The sequence below is a fragment of the Nuphar pumila genome, chromosome 12 (assembly GCF_984573655.1).
Source record: "Nuphar pumila chromosome 12, dmNupPumi1.hap1.1, whole genome shotgun sequence".
In the NCBI taxonomy this organism is placed as follows: Eukaryota; Viridiplantae; Streptophyta; class Magnoliopsida; order Nymphaeales; family Nymphaeaceae; genus Nuphar; species Nuphar pumila.
Genome location: NC_143260.1, coordinates 24,137,796 through 24,161,057, shown reverse-complemented (window position 1 = coordinate 24,161,057; position 23,262 = coordinate 24,137,796). Strand labels below are relative to the sequence as shown.

The 23,262-nt window shown below is 37.1% G+C and overlaps 1 protein-coding gene across 1 annotated transcript in view; it reads left to right on the top strand.

Annotated features, from left to right (window-relative positions):
* LOC149820332 (WD-40 repeat-containing protein MSI4-like) overlaps window positions 1-17,440 on the top strand; it is a 61,229-nt gene extending 43,789 nt beyond the window's left edge. The window contains exons 14-15 of the mRNA XM_089983409.1: window positions 3,137-3,236; window positions 17,172-17,440. Coding sequence (XP_089839535.1) covers window positions 3,137-3,236; window positions 17,172-17,273 — 202 coding nt within the window. The 3' untranslated portion in view covers window positions 17,274-17,440. The remainder of the gene's footprint in view (window positions 1-3,136; window positions 3,237-17,171) is intronic.
* The last annotated feature ends 5,822 nt before the right edge of the window (window positions 17,441-23,262 follow it).

Sequence of the window (23,262 nt, the reverse complement as noted above, 5' to 3'; positions counted from 1 at the left end):
GACCACAATTCATACACTATTAGCAGTAGCTGCCATACAACAATGAGATCTTTGGCAGTTAGATGTCAAGAATGCATTCATGAATAGAGATTTGCAAGAGGAAGTATATATAAAACAAACACCTCGAGCTTGGTTTGAGAATTTCATTTCAGCAGTGAGATCACTTGTTTTTGATAAGGGTCACTATGATCCTGCTTTGTTTGTGTCATCCTCTGCTCTTTAAAAATTATATTGCTTCTTTACGTAGATGATATGATTCTCACTGGAGATGACATAAAGAAGATTAAAGAGACTAAAAAGAAACTGACCAACATGTTCAAGATGAAAGATTTGGGGTGTTTAAAGTATTTTCTCGGTCTTGAGATAGCTTATTCTCCAAGGAGACTGTACTTGTCTCAACATAAATATGCTATAGATTTGGTTGTGAAAGCAAGATTAGCTGATGACTCAAAATAAGTAAATTCCCTATGGAGGCAAATTTAAAGATGAGGGCTACTGATGGTGTTGAGTTAGAGGATCCTATAATATACGAGCAATTAGTTGAGAGCCTTATATATTTGACTATATCCAGACCATATATAACTCGTGCAGTTCATGTAGTCATTCAATCTATGAGTGCCCCCAGATCAGTTCACTTGGCAACTGTACTTAGAATCATCAGGTATGTCAGAGTTTCTATGCATTATGATATGTTTTTCTGATCTTCTTCAGGCTCAGAGTTGAGAGTTTTTTGTAATGCTTATTTTAGAGGTTGTAATAGAGATAGACTTTTCACTATAGGGTTTTGTGTTTTCCTTGGAAGCTCTTTAATTTTGTGGAAGAGCAAGAAGCAGTAGATGGTTGCTTTGTCTATTGCAGTAGTAGAATATGCTCAAGTTGTAGTTCAGATTATTTGAATATGATGACTATTAAATGAATTAAGATTTCATGTGAAAAGAAAACTCAGTTATATTGTGACAATATAAGTGCTATTCATATTGCCAAGAATCCAGAGTTTCATGAGCGCACCAAGCACATTGAAATAGATTGCCATTATACAAGAAGGGCTTATGAAGATGAGATTATAGCTTTAGAGCATGTCAGCTTAAGGAATTAGATTGCATGTGTTTACAAAAAGTCTTTCTCCCTTGCATTTTAGTTGTTTCCTTTCCAAACTTGGAATGATTCCTTTACATCCTTCCAATTTGAAAGAGAGTATTGAAAGTCTATTTAATATAATATTTTACATTTATGTCTAATGTCTCTTTATTAGGTCATATTGTACATACCCTACTTAAAAGGGGTATATTAGACTTTTTACTTTTTTCTTTTGTTGTATACTGAAGGGGTCAACCCTTTTTGTGTTAGAGGGGACTCCCCTCACTCGATATTGAATAGTGAAGGAAACATTGTTTCTTTTCTCTATTTTGAACTCTTGCAAAACCCTAGCTCCTTTCCCTCTCTATTCTCATAAACTCTAACAGCTTAGTGGCCTTTTCCTTTGTGTTCTTTGTTTCTCTCCTTTCATCAGAACTCCTTATCTAATGGGCTACGTGAACAATTCAACAATTTCATATCTCTTCACATCTAAAATGCTTCATAATTGGGTCAGAAGAGAGCATTATCGGTGGAGCTTAGTGTAAATCTTGGGGTAGTTTCTCCATGATTGCCCCACAACATAAAGAAATATCTGGTTTGATGGCTGGGTTGAGTTTTTCAGCACAGTGAAATCTATGTAGACAAGGAAATGCCATTTGAAAGCCTGACATATGGGTTTGAAAACCAGTGGATGCCAAAATGCAAGGCAGATGCCAGATCTCTGACTGTCAACAGTCTGCAGGCAATCAATCAGTGCACATGGGCTAGTGGGTTTTAGTGGGAAGCCCTTTTGTATGGCTTATTTATGCTTGTTGCTGTGAAGGGGGGGAGGTTAATGCACCATGCTTGTGTCTATGTTATTATTCTTTTGTTTGGCTGGATTGCATCACTGTATTCTTGCATGTATTAGACTGCCTTGTTGAGCAGTTACAGAAATTACTGCTTTCTGACAGGTTCCTTGTTTCAGCCTCAATGTCAAATAGGGTTCCTCATACAGTGATATCTTACAAAAATGGGTTGGCTCTGTCTGAGTAGAAGCCCCCCCAAAAATTCTGAGATATTTAGCAGAAATAAGGTCCATTTTGCACATCTGGGTTGGATTCAGATCCATCTGATTGGATCTTATAAGAATCTTGACTAGGACTCAGAGCTAAGGCAGACATGGTTCAGGCTATTTATTCTATTCTAAAAATGTTGTCCCACTTTTAGAAAATGTGAAAACCTTATATCATCTTTTTTACCAGCTTTTGTATATTATACGGTAATTAGACCTGAATTTGAGTCCGTATTTCTGAGCTGTCTGATCTTGATCCAGACCTGGACCTACTGCATAGCTGATCAACCATGACCTATTTTCACTGCCAAATAGAGAACAATCTTGACTGTCCTCAAATACTACCTAAATTTCCTTTTTCCATTGCAGGTAGCATTCCTCTCAATTCTTGATTAATTTTTTTTCAATCGCTCTGTGCATACCAATTTGGTTCCTGACTAGATGATTTTCACTCTGCTGCTCCGCAAAAATCATGCTTTTCATTTATTTTGAAATCCGTCTGCTTACTGTTTTGCTTTTATCCATGTGCACCATCGTGACTGATTACTTGTCTTTCTGGTGCAATTGCCATGTATTCTTCATCAGTACTAGTTCCTATTTAACTTCTTTGTCATATTTTCTACTAAGCATCTGCATTTTTTAACTGGCATCTCCACTCACTCTTGGACTATGGTTTCATTCAGTCTGCATGGGTAGCTAGTGCTTCATTATCTGCTCATGAAACCAATTGCTTCGTTTGCTTCACACCCTATTTATTCAATAGGCTAAGTTTTTCTAGATATGCATGTGCTTTTTGTTTGGTTATTGTGTGTGCATGTGCACTTGCACTCATGTATATGTATGTGCATGCATGTGAATTATTGAGTTTTCTGACCAAATGAGCACTTTACGAAGTTAAAATTCGAAAATTTATTCTTTTTTGCTTGAAAAAAACTCCATTGTGCCTTGATATATTCCTTCTATTACTTGACTATATGATGATTTTCTGCTTTTCTCTGGTTACAGAGATAAAGTTGTTGATTTCCACTGGAATGCTTTTGATCCATGGACGATTGTGACTGTATCCGATGATGGGGAAAGTACTGGTGGAGGAGGAACTTTACAGGTATTCTCTTCCTGTGTGCTATAATAAGTTCTTTTCATCGTAGCTATTACTTGCACGAAGCAGGAGCTTTATTTACAGCAGGAGCTTTATTTACATCATTGTATCATATTGGTAGGACACTGCTTTGCAAGTTATGACCTGAGAATCTACTAACTATGGTATAACATATTCTTGTCTCTTGGGCGTGCATATCAGTTTTGGTTATTTTAGAGTCATATTTTTATTCAGTTATTCTTTGGTTTCTATTCATGTTCTTAGTAGCTGATTTTTTCTCTTCAAGGCGGTCACCTATCATTTCAACCTTGGTCTTTTCTTTGAATGGCCATAATCATTTTATTCATTCTTTCTACTTAGGCATGTAACTGACCATATTCTGTCATTCTTGGACTTTAGTGTGTTTGTCATGAAACAATTCTGATACTCAACATGCACATTAGATTTTTTTTTCAAAGTTCAAAAGCTTCTTCCATTAAGAAATTGACCTACCTTGTCCTTCTAAAATTTAGTAATGTAGAACTTGTCCAGAAATTTGTAATATCAACAAGGCCATTAAAATTAGATGGATAAGCTATGGTTATCTCAATGCTTCCTTGTTTTTCCAACATTTTTGGTAAGTTTCTTACCATCTTGCCTTCATATGTAACTTCAATCTTATACAGATCCTAAAGGACAGTTGCTAGGGTAGTTGAAATGAGTAAAGCTATTAATACAGAAGGTTTTGTTATTAGCATGATAACTAGTTAAGAGAACATTTATTCTTTGGAGAACATACATGTACGGCAGGATGGTAAAACTCTTCTTAAAAATAATTAAAAAATGAAAAAAATGTAGACTATAGAAACATTCTTCTCCATTATTTTCAAATGAAATAATAGGTAGATCTTGAACAAAATTAAGAAATTTTGTTTTATCCTTATTAATGTGTTTGGATAATGGTTTACCAAAAACCAGAGCCGAAGGCATCTTAGATAGATGGGAAGCACACTTCCCAAAAACTTGCTTCAGAAGCGTGTAACGACCCCAACTCATACCTTTGAAAAATGCGGATTTTTTTTTAAGAGTTGCGGAAAACTTCCCAGAGACCTGAGGTCCTTATAGTTCCAATTTCAGTTGGATAACTAAACACGACAACCAAACTTACATTTATCATCCATAACCAACCAACTGAACTCTTTTATTAATTAATCAATAAGAGTTTCATATTCAATGTTAAAAGTGAAATAACAAATTGCAGGAAATAAGAAGAACTAAAAGAAAACAAAAGTAGAGCCACTCTGTCCGTAAGTGAAGCCGTCTGAAGTAAACGTGACCCTCGTATCCCCTCAGAAGCGAGTCGATTTCACTGATCATCTGTGTCTGGGAAAAACCAATAAAATGAGAGGGTCAGAAATTCGAAGAATTCTGCGTACAGGTTTCCCTAATGAATCAAATAAGAAAAAGAACATAAATAAGATCCATGTAATATTTTGAGGAATGAAATTATAATCAATTCATAAGACAATTTACCATTCATACAGAATTAAACTAAACATTAAGCATGAGGGAACACAAAATAGGTAACATTGATCACAATTTAATCGATAGGGCAATTAAATGCAAAAGAGATCAACATCATGCAATGATCAATATAAAACAACCAAGTGAATATGTAAACATGCATGAACTAATGTATAACAAGAATATGCATGATTTTATGTGCGATGCATGAACCCTCATTATCTTTCATTAAAGCTCCCCTCTTTCCATATGCATGGCCTATTAAATGACACAATCTTTAAGTTACTCTTTTTAATTTATCATTGCCCGCGGATACACCAAACGGGTACAGCCCCCGAGGTCAAGTAGGGTTCCCGGGGTAGCTTAACACACAATTTGTATTTTATTACCGGGTTCTACACTTAGCCCTCGACCGATATCAGGAAACAACACCATCTATCAGAACCTTGGAAAACATCATCCAAAGTCGGGGACATCATGAAAAACAGCATCCACTGGCGTCACTTTATTGGTATACCAAACAACAACAACTGTGTCACAACACACCACCCCAGGAAAAGTGGCGGACTCTCCCTAAAACCGTGGTCAGGAGAAGAACCTCAATATCGGGTTCAGGGGCAACAATGCACACGGAGTTTTTGTATCCTCACGGTTTTCCCCAAACCGCAGCATCCAAGATTTCCACGCTAAAGCAGGGACATCAAGGAGAAAGTGAATTCCACTGTTCTTTTACAGTTCATCTAATCTTCTAAACTTAAGGAACAAGAAAGGACTCTTTATCATCTTCATTAGCCTTTATCTTTCAATTTTGAATTTTATTTTGGCGCCATACTTTCTTGGACCCCGATCACCATCTTGGATCTTTTCACTATCAGTTAGCCCACCTCCATTCTCACATTTTCCTTGATCCTTTATAGTTCTTATTGTGCTTCTTTACCTTCTCATCTCGTCCACCTCCAACTCCCACGACTCCACTACCTCATTCTCACGTTTTCCCTTTTTTTTCTTCTTCCTCTCATCCGAATAAAAATAAATAGCAAAAGAGAAATTCACCAAAACAATTTCAAAAGTGAAAAAAAAGAAGAAAAACTATGTACTCATAGCCCCAAGTCGCTATAGCCCACCAAAACAGGCAGCAGATTTTTTAACAAACCAAACCAACAAAACTTCATATCGACCACTGATTTCTCTCTCTCTCTCTCTCTCTCTCTCTCTCTCTCTAGAAAAGAAAACCATCAATGAAGACTCCCCACAAAAAAAAAAAGGAAAGGAAAGGGGAAGGAGACCTGCTCGTTTACCTTGAGCTCTAAGGTCTTCTGTTTCTCGAGGATCTTCACGGCGAAGCCCTTCCCTAAATCAACATTCTTGGCGGACTTCACCTTCCCGAATTTGCCTTCAGCAGGAGTTCTTCCGGACTCGTATTTTCCTATTCGCATTCCCCTGCCCATTTTTTGTTCGAGAGTGTTCACTGTTCCATGGGGAGAATGGAGCAGTGGCGGATGCCAAATAAGCGTTCACAGAACGCACCAATATTGTGTCTGCGAGTTAGAGCCTGCGCTTGGTGTGTCCCGCGGACGGTGATTCAAATGCTCCCCCATGGAACAGCGAAGAACGAATACTCAAAATAAAAAATCATTTCTTTTGAGGGGGGCGGGCGTGGACAGGGCAAGACAATGCTTCCTGTCTTGTTCCAAGACGATGTCTAGACATTCTGGCATGTCCTGTCTACGTGCATCCCAGATTCAAGCACTCTTCTCTCACGGACACCGCTGCATGCTCGGTTACACAGAGATGGGAAAACCCACAAAGATTGGTGAAAGGGGTCTGGAGATTGAGAGGAGCTTAGGTGCTCTATTTGACCGTTGTTGGGATTTATTTTGCGAGTATGAGACTTGTAATGGCATTTAGATAATAATTTTTTTTGAAAGGCAAGCTGGGTTACACTACAAGAAAAACGTCAACTAGCGACCGAAATTTGGGACTGAAATAATTTGTTGCAATTTTGCGACGGATTAGCGAGAGAAAATGATTTGTTCCTAAAGTTTGATTTAGTTGCAAGATTTGCGACAGACCAAGTCTGTCGCCAAATCCATCGCTAAGTAGCGACAAACTTACATCCATCACAAACTATGCCGCAACTTAGCGATGGAGTAGCGACAGTAGAAAGCCATTGTTATTCCGTCGCTAAGTTGCGATAGTGTTTGCGACATAATGTTTCTGTCTCAAATTTGTCGCTACTTAGCGACAGATTGGGCGACAGAATTGTTCCGTCACGAATCCGTCGCTAATTTTCGATACAAAATGCCCATCTAGGGCACGAAATGAACTCTGCTCTATGCTCTCTCTCTCTCTCGCGTTCTCGCTCTCTCACCCACGTTGCTCACCCCGGCCACCTACCTCTCTCTGGCAACCACCCCGACCACCTACCGCCCTCCGGCGACCGCCCCTCCTACCTGCCGCCCTTCGGAGACCGCCCCGACTACCTCCTCCTGTCTATGTCTGACAGACACCCCGACGACACCAAGAACCCCCCCTCTCCATGTCTCCTCTCGCTTTCCCTGCTGCAACCGACGACCGCCCCGACCACCTTCTCCTCCCTGTGTCTGGCAGACACCCTGAGAACCCCCCTCTCAGTGTCTCCTCTCGCATACCTATATTAAATGCATGCTTTCATGCCATGCATATACTCAGGTCAAATGCAAGGGTTCATTCATGAATCATTCCAATTAAAACCTGCGAACAATCATGCCATTCTGACCCTACGAAGGCATCTAAATTCCCTATGTGTATATGCACAAGTACACTCGCTTACAACAATAATTTTGAACAAATATTACTTATCAAGTTTAAGCAAAAAAAAAAAATATTACCCCTTTGTATGCATATGATTAAGTCCAATACACTTGACATGTTTTATTCCCATAAGCAAAGACAATTTGGACAGATCCACTCCAAATTGCATATTATATATATATCCCTTTTTGTAAAAGAATCGTTGCACCCATGATAACAGAAAAGTTAGATCATATTAGGGTGCACAGTGCTTAGGTGTAGTCATTCACAACTGGGTTCCCATTCATGAATCATTTTGAACTGACAGGTGTGAGCACTCATGAAGTCATGTACTAGTAACAACACATAAACTCTTTCGAGTTACACATGCGCATGGAAGTAGCTTTACATAAGGACAATGATCAAGCATAAGATACCCATTCTAAGCATATGACTGCCTCATTCCTAACATGCATAAATGCCATATTTATTACAATAAGCAAATCTTAAAGTTTTGCATCAAGCTCAAATAAGCATAACATGTGGTGACAATAAGGACCTGCTAAATAGTTTCATTTGTTTAAAAAAAAAAACAGATTCAGCAACACAGGACCCAATATCAAAAAAAATATTGATTTGACAATATATATTTATGATTGTGCAACGAGCCTGTAATAACATATACATATATATACATAATATGTCATAAAAAATTTCTTTCAAGAAACTGCCAGCACACGAAAATGTTATGTATAGACATCTAAATTCCTTTTTTCTCTTCTTTTGAGGATATGAGACCCCAATCCAAAATGAAGCCACACCAGGCCCAAAATCGTTATCCAGCCGACATGTAATCGGCTAGGGCTAAGGCCGAAAAATGCCCAACTGATGCACTCAGATGAGTCTCGGCCACCACCATGCTCGACCCTGAAAACTGAATGGGAGCAACAAACATAGGAAAAATAAAAGAAATAAAATGCTAACAGGTAAGCAATGTTGAACACTACAAACCAAACATGAGTCTGGGTTTGGGCAGATCCTTGGCTTCAAGTCCGAAATGCAACAACCAGTAAAAAGAAACACAAACAGCCGAAATAGAGTGGAAAACTGTACATACCACAAAAAAAATCAAGATCTACAATACCCCTTTTACGTATTTTAGGGTAAACACCTAGAGTTACCCTTTTCCCAGGGATTCCTCTCAAAAACACCACATGAAAATCAAACCTATGATCTAATTCTCATCCGAAGCAAGAGTGGAACTCGTACCTCTTGAAGAATTTTCCGGCGATCTCTCCGGTCGATCGAAGGCTGCAATCGCGTGGGTAGGGCCGGTTGATGTTGCTCCACCCACTGCTGCCGTGACAGGGTACCTACCGTGGCTGCGGGTGGCTGCGGCTTTCCGGCGACCTCCACCTCCCCACAGCACGCCCACACGAGAGAGAGAGAGAAACGAGGGAGACGAGACGAGTGAAGAGGCCCCCTCTCCACTCCCTTTTATCGGCTGAGTCCCCCCCTTCCATGCCGAGATGGGTGGGGATCGGTTACGCCCTGCGTAACCCCCCTTGCCCCTTTCCTTAACAGAAAGAATCGTGCCCTAGGCACGATTCTCTTTTACAGGTTCTAATGCATGCCCTGGGTTCGGGTCCATACCCGCGATACCGAATCCAGTTTACAACTAGATCCGGATCGCCTAGCACTAGTGGATCCTCAGCTGGATCCTTGCGGGTCCAACTGCGGGTCCAACAGTTGTTTATTTATTTTTATTTTATTTTCTTATAATTAATATTGGTTATTTATTTAATTTGAATTTAACATTATACATATAATTTAACCCCCATTTGTGGTTTATTTACGGATTCGGGTAATGGGTCCGAACTCTACGACTCGGGATCCAAATCCCAATTTGGATCCGGGCTGGATAAAGGGTGGATCCGTCTCCACTATTTATTGTTTTCTTTATTTTATTATGATTATATATATATTAAAATATCTATACGGGTATATGGATCCGAAATGTGGATCCCAGACCCATCTACGCACCCCTTTTAATTAATTACTCCCCGAATCATTTAATTAATTAAAAATTATTGTACTTATACGTACATATCAAATTTACGAGGTAAATTTATGCGGAAAACCCCTTTATGGGTCCTGGATCTGCAATTTGGATCTAGGCCCAATTTGCATATTTTAAAATATTTTGTAACTAAAATTTTTGGGTTTTACAAAGCGTGATACTCCTTGCTTTCGGAACCTCATAAGAATCTCGATTCTCCTTTGCTTTCCACACAATTCTTTCATGCTTCCTATATGTACTCTCGCACTTCTTTTTTTGTTTTATATGTGCTTCTATCTTACGCTTCTCACTCACTTCCCATGTGCTTTCTTTAAATTGGTAACCATCATTTTAAAATTTTGACAAAAAAATAATTCTTACACTAAAAAATCATGAAATTAACAATAGATATTTTATTTTAGTTTTTATTCGTTTCCCATTTGATTCTCATTGTTTTTTTTCGAATCTCATTTTGCTTTCAAATTGATTTGTTACTTCTCACTTCCCTATCCTTTCTTGCTTCCACTTCCTAGTCCGGCCGTCTTGCCAAAATCTCGAAGAAAAAGTAGCTTTAGATAATGTTTCTTCCTTTAAATCTTTTCTCATTAGCATAAGCTTTAAGCTATGTATACTAGTATAAGAAGGCCAAGTAAACTTGTATAAGAAGCTTATGAAAAACCCTTCTTACAACACATTAATATAAGCAGGATTTATGAGATAAGAAGGAAATATTAAAATTGGATGAAAACCAACATGATTATTTGTTAGGAACTTTTATTTTCTATAGTAGCTTCTGGAAAAAGGAGTGTGGTTCTCATTTACCAAAATCTAGAGATGTGGCTATATCTTAAGTATCCACATTCCTTCTGTGCTTAAAACTTCTCTTGCAAATTTTCTGCCTCTTATAATTTTAGATACAAACAACTCAGATTTTTCTGCAAAAGAAAATAGTATAAAATTTTAAAAAATGTATACAATTATTAGCAATGATGAATGAACAAGATAATTTGGTGAAACTTATATACCATTATCTGAAAAGGAATACACTATTAAATATTATGTGCGATTATGCAAAATGAAACTAACAAGCAAAACTATTCTTTCTTAACATTGTTGTGAAAAACGCTCTTCAAGGCACAAAAAGTATGCCTCACCTCAAGGCGAGGGGCTTTTTGCCTTGAAGCGCAAGGCTAAGGCGCAAACGCCTATGAGGTTTGTGCCTCATACGCCTTGAGGCACACACATTGTAGCGACGTTCACCTCAAGGTGAGGCGCACACCTCAATTATAAAAAAATAAAATAAAAAGAAAAGTGGGAGGGAGGACCGATGTTAGAGCACCCCTCCCCCTTTCGTCTCTCCCTTTTGCTCCCCAGCCATCACCGGGTATCTCCTCCTCCTTCAATTGACTGTGCATGTGATTATGTATGTGCATGTAATTGACTGTTTATGTGTTGATTTTTTAAAGATTGTGTGTCCTACTCCTATTCGTGAATGTTCTATTGACTTTTTCACTTTTTACAATTTTAATCTGGATCTGATGGTGCCTTGAAATTGTGCCTGTTTGTGATATTGGAACACATAAACTGAATTATATTGTAAGTAGGGCAATCAATAAACTGGAATTAGTTGCGTGGTGTTAAGATTTTCATAAACTGAAATCATAGACTATGAAGTCAAAAGCGCTATGCAGTGCCTAGTTAGTGGACCCCTAAAAAGACTCGGTAGAGACTAGGTGATACTAGGCGGACTAGTCGGTACCTTAATTAAAAAAAATAAAAAAAATATGCAAATCAGCTGCTAAAATCAGTAACAAGCATGCGTGCAACATAAAATCAATCACCAATAAGTAAAAGATAAAGAAAAACATGTCAAACATTACTAAGCCTGCCCAAATATTAAAAAAAATTGAATAAGCAAAACAAGCAACTATCAACAAATACCAAATAATTTAAAATAAAGTGCTAAAACATAGTCTTAATTTTAGAAATAGAGATAGGGGCTATGTCACAGGGACTCGACAAAACAGATGCCGCACCCGCGTCGACGCGACGCGACGCGGGTGCGGTCAACACGACCCTGGGTGCGGTCAACGCACCCAGGGTCATTTTTGTCCACTGTTTGGGCATTAAATTTTTTTTCTCCGATGAAAAGGAGGATTAGGGCAAAATTTTTTTTGCCCTAATATCTCCTCTCCTCTCCCCCTGAGCTCGAGATCTCTCCCATCGCCGCCTCCCAGGCTCCTCCTCTCCTTTCACATGTATGTACCCTCTCTCACTCTCTTCTTGGGTCGGCAGGGGAGGGGCCGAGCACCCCCTTCCCTTCTCGCTCTCTTGTTGGGTCGACAGGGAAGGGGCCAAACCCCCCCCCCCCCCCTCTCGGTCTCTTGTTGGGTCGGCAGGGGAGGGGCTGAGCCCCCCCTGCTCCCTCGTTTTTCGGCACAGGAGGGGCCGAGCCCCTCCCCCATCTAGCTCTTTTTTTGATTGACGCTCTGGTTCTGGAGAGGAATGTCGAAAAGGTTGTGAGCACGGGGAAGGGGATCTTCTCGGGGGTTTCGGTGAGGAAGGTCTGCTATAGGTTCTGCGAGAAAGGGGCCCCCGAGCACTCGCCGTTCGTATCAGTTCCTTGTGGGCTTTGTCTGGTGATTCATGAGTGCACCCCTGATGGGTCCATTTCGCCTAAAACCTGCGTTTACTTCAAAGAATGGCTTGATTTTTAGTAGAAAATGTAGTTTAGCTTTTGTTGGTGGAAAGATGGATGAAGGTATGCTATTGGGGTTTCATGATTCATGGGTTCTTCAGTGATGAAAGCTTTGGGTTTTCTTTATAGAGATCTTTGTGAAAAAAATTGGGGTTATTTATAGATGGCTTTACTTTAATGAATAAGTAATCAACCAAATGGCGGATTCTTTGTTTCATATCTATTATCTCTGAATCATTTCGGTTCCCTATTTGCTCCTTATTGCAATGAATGTGGCTGAACTTAAATTTTTTTTCTCTGATCATAGATGGTCATGTCACAATGATCACAGTTTCAAGGATAATGCAAGCCTAAAACTGATTTAATGGCTGAACAAACAAGGAATTTGGTCTTTATTTTGATCATTGTCTTGCTTGTTGTGACCATACATGGATTTTATTTGGCAGCATTTTACCCTAATGGTATATTATTGGATACCTGTGATCATTGCAAAAAAATTTTCTCTTTTCGTTCTCTTTACTCTTTCTAGCCTCTTTTCCCTTTTTGATTGATATTTAGGTCGATTTATGTAATTGCTTTACTTATTTGATTGATAATTTGATATTTAGGTTGATATACTGCATGCATGATGAATCATATTATGACAATGTTTACTGTTAAATGTTAAACTGTTAAAACTTCAAAATTATATATATATATATATATAATTTTTTTTTTTACATTTTTTCCCCTGCCGCACCCCCGCACCCGGGTTTTTTGGAAGTTCCGCATTCCCGCACCCGCACCCATGTGACATAGGATAGGGGTTGCATCGATTGTAAGGTTATACCGGGAGAAAGTGTAGCTACACATCATAGAGTCTTAATTTTAGATCTTAGAATTAGACAATGCCGCAAAATGGATAGACATAGGATAGATCCTAGAATTAAGTGGTGGGCACTGAAAGGAGCTAAACAAGGAATGTTTGTAGAGCAAGTAGTTAAGGAAGTTGATTGGTGTCTCGAGGATGATTCAGAATCAATGTGTAATAAGATAGCGGATGGCATGAGATAGGTGGCTAAGGAGGTATTGGGTGAGTCTAAAGGCGGTGCACCACTAGGTAAAGATACATCATGGTGGAACGAGGATGTCAAATTAGCTATTAAGGTTAAAAGTGAGTGTTATAGAAATCTAAGTAAGAGTCGTGATAATGAGAATTTGGAGAAATATATGATAGCAAAGAAGGAAGCTAAAAAAGTAGTTCGAAACGCGAGGGATAAGGTATATAAGGAGGTTTATGACAAGTTGGATACCAAAGAGGGCGATAAGGATATTTATAGGCTTGCAAAGATGAGAGATAGGAAATTGAGGGATCTAGGTATGGTTAGATGTATCAAAGATGAAACGCAAAGGGTTTTAGTCAAAGATGAAGAGTTTAAGGAGAGATGAAGAGATTATTTTGATAAGCTATTTAATGAAAGTCATGATCAGGATCTTGGAGACTTCTCCATTCCTTTTCATGAGATGAATCGTGACTTCATGCGCAAGATTCAAAAGAAAGAAATTGCATAGGCTTTGAAGAATATGAAATCAAGAAGAGCAGTTGGCTCAGATGGTATACCTATCGAGGCTTGGAAATGCTTGGGAGAGAAATGTTTAGAATGGTTGACAAATCTTTTTAACAAGATTTGGCGGACAAATAAGATGCCTAATGAGTGGAGGAAGAGTACTTTGGTGCCTCTATATAAGAATAAGGGTGATATACAAGAGTGCACAAACTATCGTGGTATAAAACTAATGGGTCATACTATGAAACTTTTGGAGAGGGTGATTGAGTCTAGTTTGAGGAAGGTTGTCATGATATCGGAGAATCAATTTGGTTTTATGCCTGGAAGATCAACTATGGAAGCTATACATCTTCTTAGACAACTTATTGAGAGATATAGAGAGAGGAACAAAGATTTGCATATGGTTTTTATTGATTTGGAGAAGGCATACGATAGAGTACCTAGGGACGTTCTCTGGTGGACAATGATGAAGAAAGGTGTTTCTCTCAAGTACATTAGTATAATTAAAGATATGTATGAAGGAGTAGTAACCAATGTCCACACTTGTGGAGGGGTGACAACCAATTTTTCTATAACGGTTGGGTTACATCAAGGATCTGCTTTAAGCCCTTTCCTATTTGCTATAGTGATGGATGAGCTTACGAGATCAATTCAAGAAAATGTGCCGTGGTGTATGTTGTTTGCTGATGATATTGTTTTGATTGATGAGTCTAAAGCTGGGGATAATGCTAAGTTAGAATTATGGAGACAGACATTGGAAGCAAGAGGTTTTAAGTTGAGTAAGAGTAAGACAGAATATATAGAATGTCAGTTTAGTAAGCAACAAAGTAGTGATAGGAGTGTAGTGAAGCTTGGTGAGGAAGAAATACCGATGGATGATTGTTTCAAATATTTGGGATATATCATTCAAAAGTATGGAGAAATTGATGGAGATGTAAATCATAGGATAAAGGTTGGGTGGATGAAATGGAAAAGTGCAACTGGAATGTTGTGCGATCGTAGAATGCCATTGCGGTTGAAGGGAAAGTTTTATAGGACGACTATTAGGCCCGCTTTGCTATATGGTACGGAATGTCGGACTGCCAAGAGACATCATATTCAAAAAATGAGTGTAGCTGAGATGCGTATGCTTAGATGGATGTGTGGAAATACAATAAAAGACAAGATTCAGAACAAGGAGATACGTAAGAAGGTAGGCATTGCACCCATTGAAAATAAGATTGGAGAGAATCGTTTACGGTGGTTTGGACATATTCGACGAAGGCCTAATGATGCTCCGGTTAGAAGGATGGAGAAATGGGAAAATATATTAGTTAGAAGAGGTCGGGGTAGGCCTAGGAAGACTTGGATAGAGATGACAGGAAAGGATATGAATGCTTTGAACCTCACCGAGGACATGGCATTGGATAGAAATGATTGGAGGAGAAGGATTCATGTGGAAGACCCAGAATGATTTTCTTTTTTGGTTCATATCGCCGACCCCAATTGTTTTGGGATGAAGGCGTAGTTGTTGTTGTTGTTGTAAAGTGCTAAAACTAACATTGAACATGTATCCAACATAAAATTAATCAACAACAAATTCACGAGGCATAAGATATTGCTATCGTCAAGCATATGTTATATTACAAAACCTGCTCAAATATTATTAAGACCAACAACAAAAATGTATCAAACATAAAATTAATCAAAAAATGCACAAAGTACTAAATACCTCTATCGTGAAGCATAGTATATTACAAAAAACAAACAAACAATTGTCAATATCAACAAAAGCTATGCAATTTAAACATAATCTGAATTCTTAAAATAAATTTAATCAACAAATGCTTAAGTATAAGATATCGCTATCATCAAGCATAGTAAACATGTTATATTACAAAATCAGCCCAAATAATAAGAACAAAATAGTCAAGTCCACCAAAATAGTCAATACAAGTTTAAGGAGTCAAAGACTCCAATATATATAGTCAATACATATCCCAAATGATGATAAGGAAAATAAGAAAGCTATTCATGAGAATGAGACGATGAAGATGCAAGTCCATCATCATCAGATCATCTTGGTCTTTAATATATTGCCCTTCTTTAGTTTCTTCAGTAGAATCAGAACTAGCTTCTTCTTCTTCAACTCAACTTTCTTCCCTTTTCCCTTCCTAGAATACCCGGTCTTCTTTCTCTTTCCCTTCATAGACCGAGTAATTGGACCCCTCTTAATCATTTGATGCCCCAATTGCCTTTTCTACATCACGCCATGTGAGAAATGCATAATCATAGACCATGTCATCATCACTTGGCCACTCATCTTTTTCATCTACTTCTTTCAATACAATCGGGTCGATGTATCTTTTGCTTATTCTTTCTTCGTATCTTTGTTTCATTTTTTTATTATATTACACAAATACTAAATCTTTTAACCTTTTGTGCAATAATGTGTTTCTTTTTTGGTATGTACCTGCACAGAAATCTACAAGTTAATATATATTATATATATAATTTGAAAAAATTCACAAAAGTAATTTCAAAATTTTGATTACCCCTCAAAAGTACTCCAGTTACGCTCACAACTAGAACCTATGATATCTAGGCTCTTATCTGAAGAAACCAACAATAAGAGTGGGCAATTTCCGTGCATCATTAATATTTTTGGTTGTTTTCTTGGCTTATTTGCAGTGGTCAGACTTCGCATGTTAAACTGTTATCATTTGATTTTCATATCTTTCATGACTTTATTTCTCTTTGTGGTCTATGTAAGTTCTGAATCTTCCTTATGCAACCAAGGTTGGCATCTAAAGTTGCTTGTTTAAGGGCATGTTTGCCTGGGCCCTTCACTGAGAGAAGCACTCATGAGAGAGTGATTCACACTTCTCGATGTGTGAATCACTCTCATGGTTTATGGGAGTCTCTCTCAATGTGAATCATTGTCAGGTGGATCATGAGAATGGGTTCTCATGTTTGTGAGAAGGATTCACCTCGGGGCCCAAGTATGCGTGTCCTAAATCTCATTCATGTACATATAACCAAATCAATCAGGATCAATTAACAGTCCAAAATAGTGAATGCTTTTGGATCTGAGGAAACAAACAGTGGAACAAAGTGAACAATTTTTCTGGTTGCTAAATAGTTCTCTTTTGGTCTTCTCTTTCAGCAAACTCTCCACTCAATTGCAGTAGCTAATTTCGTTCATCATCTTCTTAGCATACCTAGTTAACCTGATTCATTTGGTAGTTTTAGCAGTACAAGTCTCAAATGAAGTGGGAAACCTTGAATTCTGTTTTTTGTATTGTGCTCAATTATATTATTCTTTTTTAATATTTTTCTTTGTAATGCGTATTACTGTGTCTTAACTTTTCTGATTTCTCCAGATATGGAGAATGAGCGATTTGATTTACAGGCCGGAAGATGAGGTATTGGCGGAGCTTGAGAAGTACAAATCTCACATCCTATCATGTTCGTCCAAGTCTTGAAGCCGCCACTGACTGAAACTTGGATATGATATGCTCGCATTTTGCATCTAATCTTCTGTAAAAGATGCTCGAATTGGCTCGGATATACATTGTTCACATTTAGTGGTAGTACACTGGCAGTTTTTGACATACTCGGATGTGCTTTATGAAAATTGACTGTGGTACAAGATTCTGTGATCCACGTTGACAGGTGATGATGCTTGAGGTCTGGATAACCACGTTTCAACTGGATGTCAGCGAGTTCTTGACAATGGCTAGAGCTGCGGTTGACCTTTGACTGCCCTCTTTTTATGTGTTCACGAGTAGGTTGGCCACAGGCAGGCCCAGCCAGACTGAACACACACCCACACTCACGTGTGTGTTCTCATGGGCTGGCCCGGCCCAATTAGGCCGGTGGGCCTAATGGGTGGGCTGTGGTCAGGCATCCGGCAATGGTCTGGCTCCAACTGGCCGTAAATACTGCCCATCACTTTGTCGGGTCAGGCTGTTGAGGGGGCTGGCCTGGTCAGCAGGTTGTCGGCTCATCAATTTGACTGGCCAGGCTGCTGCTGGCCAGCCCGTAGCCCAACTCTGGCTAAGTTTAGGTGAATTTTACTTTCAGACTTCGAAATTTAGGTGGCGTTTGGATGACGACATGAAGTTTTTGGTTAAGTTTGCACCGAGATTTATATTTAGATGGAATTTTGGCAAGGGAGATCTCTCTCTCTCTCTCTCTTGCATATCCGCATGTACACACAATAATCGTCATCATCATTAACATCGATATATATTTGCTGTTTTTTTTTTACTGAGAAACTGCCACTGGCACAGAGACCTAGCCATGCTGGCTCAGCCAGCCATGCCCTCTCCGGCTTAAGCAGGTGGTGATGCTATGGGATTTGAACCTAGGCTGCCCGTCAAATGGCAAAGGCCCCATCCAACTATGCCAAACCCCTTGGGTCATGTATTTACTGTTTTGTCAAGTTGCAGATTGGAAAAATGGCCAGGGCTGTGTTGTTTGACACCTGACTACTGGTTAGCATATTGGTTGAACGGTTAGTCCTACGGAGAAAGGTGAGAGAAGTAAAGGGAAAAACAATTATTATTGTTGTTGTTTTTCAGGTTGTTGGGCTAAGAGGGGATCAGAGGGGACAGCTCTGTTAAAAATCTAGAAGACAATTGGAAGTTGGATTTTTAGTTAAGACGAGTTGGCTTGTGATCCAAACATGACATCGACCTGGTGAGAAGGCATGATGGCCGTAACACTTTTGGAAATCCAAATATCCATGAATGCTTTTGGATTTAGGAAACTCAGTAGAATTTGCTAATTCCACTAGATTCAATTTTGTATGGCTGGCAAATGGTCCAAAGATTACTAGGATTTAGGATGTTTGCTGTCAGAAAGAATTATCATGGGAAAGGCATTTCACAACCCCAAAAATTCACAAAAATGGAATTCGCAGTTCACAGGCATTCCATGATCAGAAAATGATCGTACTGTATGACATAAATCTTACATTTTTTGAAAAACTCAATAATTTTTTAAAACCAACCCGATGTCCAAAATTGCAAATGTCTTATGTTAAAATGATCATTCAAACCTCTAAATAGCGAATTTCCTTTAGATATGCATTTTTTTCTCAAATATGTACCAAAGTATTGCATATAAGATCTTCGATTGACTTTGTCACAATTTTTCAACCTAGAAAATGAAGGATTTCAAAAACACATGCAAAAAAGAAACTAGACAATTTTTTTTCCAGTGACAACTGATTTGCTGAAAAATGATGAACAAGCACTGAGATACAATCTTGACAACATTCTTAAAACATGAGATGAATAAACGTAGCTGCGCCAATCATGATTATTTTATGCTATTTTTTGGCTACCTACATCATAAATTCAAAAAAATAATAAAAATGACAGAGATAGATCAAAACATTAGCTTTCTATTGCCACAAATTTCACCTTGTTCTGATAACCGGTTAGAGAGAAACAATCTTCGAAAAATAGATTGCTTGGTTGTTCTAGTATGCAGAACATGTTTTTATTTCAGTTTTGAAACTGAAAAATAGCAACCCTGTAGGGGCTTTCGGTACTAACTCAAAATAGGAAACTTATATGCCTATGTTTAATCTTTCCAACGACTATAAAACATAGTATGTGATTTTTCTTATACATATGTGAATCTCCTCTTAAATATTTGTAAATTTTTTCCTAAATATATGGTTTTTCTCTCAAATAATTGGTAAAAAAATAATCTATTTAAAAGGAAAATTGCATATTTAAGAGAAAATTTACATATTTAGGAGAAAATTTATATATTTAGAAAGAAAATTTCATATTTGGGAGGAAGATCACACATATAAGAGAAAATTTACATGTTTAAGAGAAAATTCACATATATTTGAGAGAAAATTCGCATATTTTATATAGAATAGTCCAAATTATTAGATCTGTATCTCTTTAATCTGATGTTGAAAACCTAGATTTTTATAGTTATTAGAAAGCTGAGACATAGGGTTCTAACTTTCTTATTTTGAGTCGGAACCGAAAATCCCTCTAAGATTTTCGTTTTTGAGTTTTAAAACCATAATAGGAATATGCTCTACAGACTGGAACAACCAAGCAATCTATCTTCTAGAAGACATTTCTCTCCAACCTCTCATCAGATCAAGGTGATCTTAGTGGTGTTGAAAAAGTAATGCCCCAATTTGTCTGTGGTCTTTTCATTATTTTTTCTAAATTTTTAGTGGTGGACGAAAAATAACAAAGAATAATCATGATTAGCGCAACCGTGCCTATTCATCTCTTATTTTAGAAACACTGTCGGGGTGGTATCTTAGTGCCCATTCGTCATTTTCCAATGAATAATGTATCATTAGAAAGATATTTTTATTTTTATTTTGTTTTTTTGTATTTTTTTCAAAATCCTTTATTTTCTAGGTAAAAAATCAATGATAAAGTCTATCACAAATCTTGGATGTAATATTTGAGCACATATTTGGGAGAAAATTCGCTATGCATAGGTTAAAGTGGTTATTATAATGTTGAACATTTATGGTTTTGGACATTAGGCCGATTTTAAAAAATTATAGTTTTTCAGGAAATGTGTCATTTGTCATACAATACGATCATTTTCTATTCTATTATTTAGGCTTTCTCATAGCTTTCCGTCAACACTAATGAGGCAAAAAAGGCACTCAAGAAATCCTAAATTAAGCACACAAGCGAGAGAGGCAACATTAACAATTGTTAAGATGAAGAAGAAAATAAAAAAAAGAGATTATATATAATAATAATAATAATAATAATAATACTAATAATAATAATAATAATAATAATAAAAGGTACAAAACTAATGAGCTAGAAACCGTACGTGCAAGTTGTATCGACTTAATCTAACCACACATATGTATTCAACATGGTTTGTTTGCTAAGGATCAAGCCTTGAATCATGCTTTTTTTATATAAAAATGTGGTCGTATCAGTCATGACATTTTGACACATTGTGGGCCATTTAATTTTTTTATCCCTTTACAAACCTAATTATTTATCATAATCATATAATTCAAAATAAGTTTCCTACTAAACAAACCATGTAGTTCACATCTATAACATTTGATCCACAAAAAAGTAAGAAATTGTTGAAGAAAAAAGTGATTTCTATGCTTTAGTAACCAATATTTACCCTATATGTATATACATACCACTTATGATGTTAGCTCTACCACTACTAAAAACTCATGCTATACGAGAAGGAAGACAAAACTGCAAACACTAAAACTAGCACATACATAAGAGCAACACATAACACATGCAATTAAAACAATTATATAAACATAAAAACATAAGTTATATATCATAAAAGAAAACTTACAAAGGTATAGTAAATTTATGCTTCAAGCTTCTTTGCTTACTTAGATACCTTACAATACTCTCACACTTACAAACACTCAAGAAAAAATATAAAAACTAAAAGAGATGGAGTCTAGAGAAGTGATGAGAGAAGAATAGCTTTAAGATGTCCCTCCTTGTGAGACTTCTCTATGGTTGAGAATCTTTCTGTCCATTATTGATTTAACCACTCCATTATTGATTTAACAACTTCATGAGTGGCTTCCTCTTTTTGATAGTGAAATTGATATTTTATGCCACCATATCTTCTTTTTCGCTAGTAGAAGTCATGCTTTATTTCTCTTACCTTCTCTTTAAGTAGAGTAGGTACTTGAAGTCTTTTCTCCTCCTTTTTAAATAAGAGCCTTCATGATGGTGTCATATAGATGAGGTTGACCTCCACTTTTAGTTTTTTCTGTGTAAATAATGATGTGAGACTTGTTTAATCCTTTCTTCTCAAGTAAAAGCTTTTAGTAAATAATGATGTGAGAATATTTTTACTTTTAACTTTTGTCTTAAGTTGGTTTTTACCTAAGTGCGGATATTTTGTTTTACCCTTTTTTTTTCATGCGCGTTTCAGTTTTCACATAATAAAAGGTCTTCAATAATCTATCATGTTTTGGAGGTTTTCTATACCAACATTGTCTAGATTGTTTGTCTAGTCCAAAATTTCTCCTAAAAATATCAGTCTATTTTCTTCAATTGTTTCTTCAATTTTCTTTTTTTCTGTTTTGTTATGGGACGGATTTTGCAGTTAAAATCTTAAAAAAAAATTAAATTATTTAATGCGATTCTGTCCAAGACATTCATTCCTAGCCCATCAAAGAATTTAGGGTAGTTTGATATTGTTTTATTTTCTATTGTAATGTTATTAGTCTTCTTGCTTGATATCTTTCAAAGCTAAAGGTACTAGGGTTGAACAACAATATTTGTTTCATTTCATCACTTTTTTGTTTGGAGATTATCTAAAGTTGCAAATTCTCATAAAAGAATGTCTTTATGGTTTTGTTCCATAAGAAATGAGTATATGGAGATTTTCACGATTCAAACTAAGTGTGAAATTTTGTTGACCGCTGTGCAAATTGCTAGCCAATCCTTATATTGGACTAAAAAATAAGTGTCGACTAGTATTTTGTCTACAAGCCAAAATTCAATAAACTTAGCACTTCCAATGATCTATTTGAAGTACATACTTTTTGTGGGTTTATAAATGTATTATGAACCAATTGTTGTTTTTAAGGATGAATGGCAAGAGAATTTAGAAAAAATCTTTTTTCTCATTTTGATTTGAATTACTTCAATGGGAATATTGTCAGAGTATTTTGAAAAATAGTTATTCAAGAAAGTAAGTCTCTTGAATGCAGATAAGCGCACTGGGTCATCTTTATCTTCAAAGAAGATAGTTGAAAAAATATTTATAAGGTCATAAAGGTGTTCTGAATTGTTTGAAGAGTTCAGGTAAACTTCATCTGACAGACTACTGATGTTATGCGATATGTCATTCATTTACATGTACTAACATCGTTTTAATGATACTAGCAAATAAAATGATGTCTTTTAATTAATGTGAAATATAATTTATTTATTTATTATATTCTTTGGGCATAATTTTTGAAAATAGGCAGGACGTGAAACAACATAAAAAGAAACATCGATTAACTTCGGTAGTGTGTTCCGCAAGGTGCATAAGATGTTTCCTTTAAGAGCAAGGAGCAAGCGACGTTTCATTTTCCTACTTTGTGAGCAACAAACAGAAAACCTGACGTTTCAGTTAACCACCGTCGTCGCAAAAACTGTATCGATGTCAAAAAAAGATGTTGTGATTCAGTCGACCATCCACAAAAAGGGTACTTTCGATTCCATTAACCTGCTTCATCTTTTTTTATGTCATTTACAGTTTGCTTACTGAATATAATGCATCACTTCCTTTACTAAATATTCAACTAATTTAAGTGCAACATCCACAAAACAAGGTTCTAGAAAACTCAACAAAGTGCTCGAAGAGAACATCGACCGGATGCGAGATGAATTTGTAGAATACACTATCAATATTTTTGTACGTATGAAACCACTATTAGTTATACATTTACGTATGCCATGGTCACGTTTATTA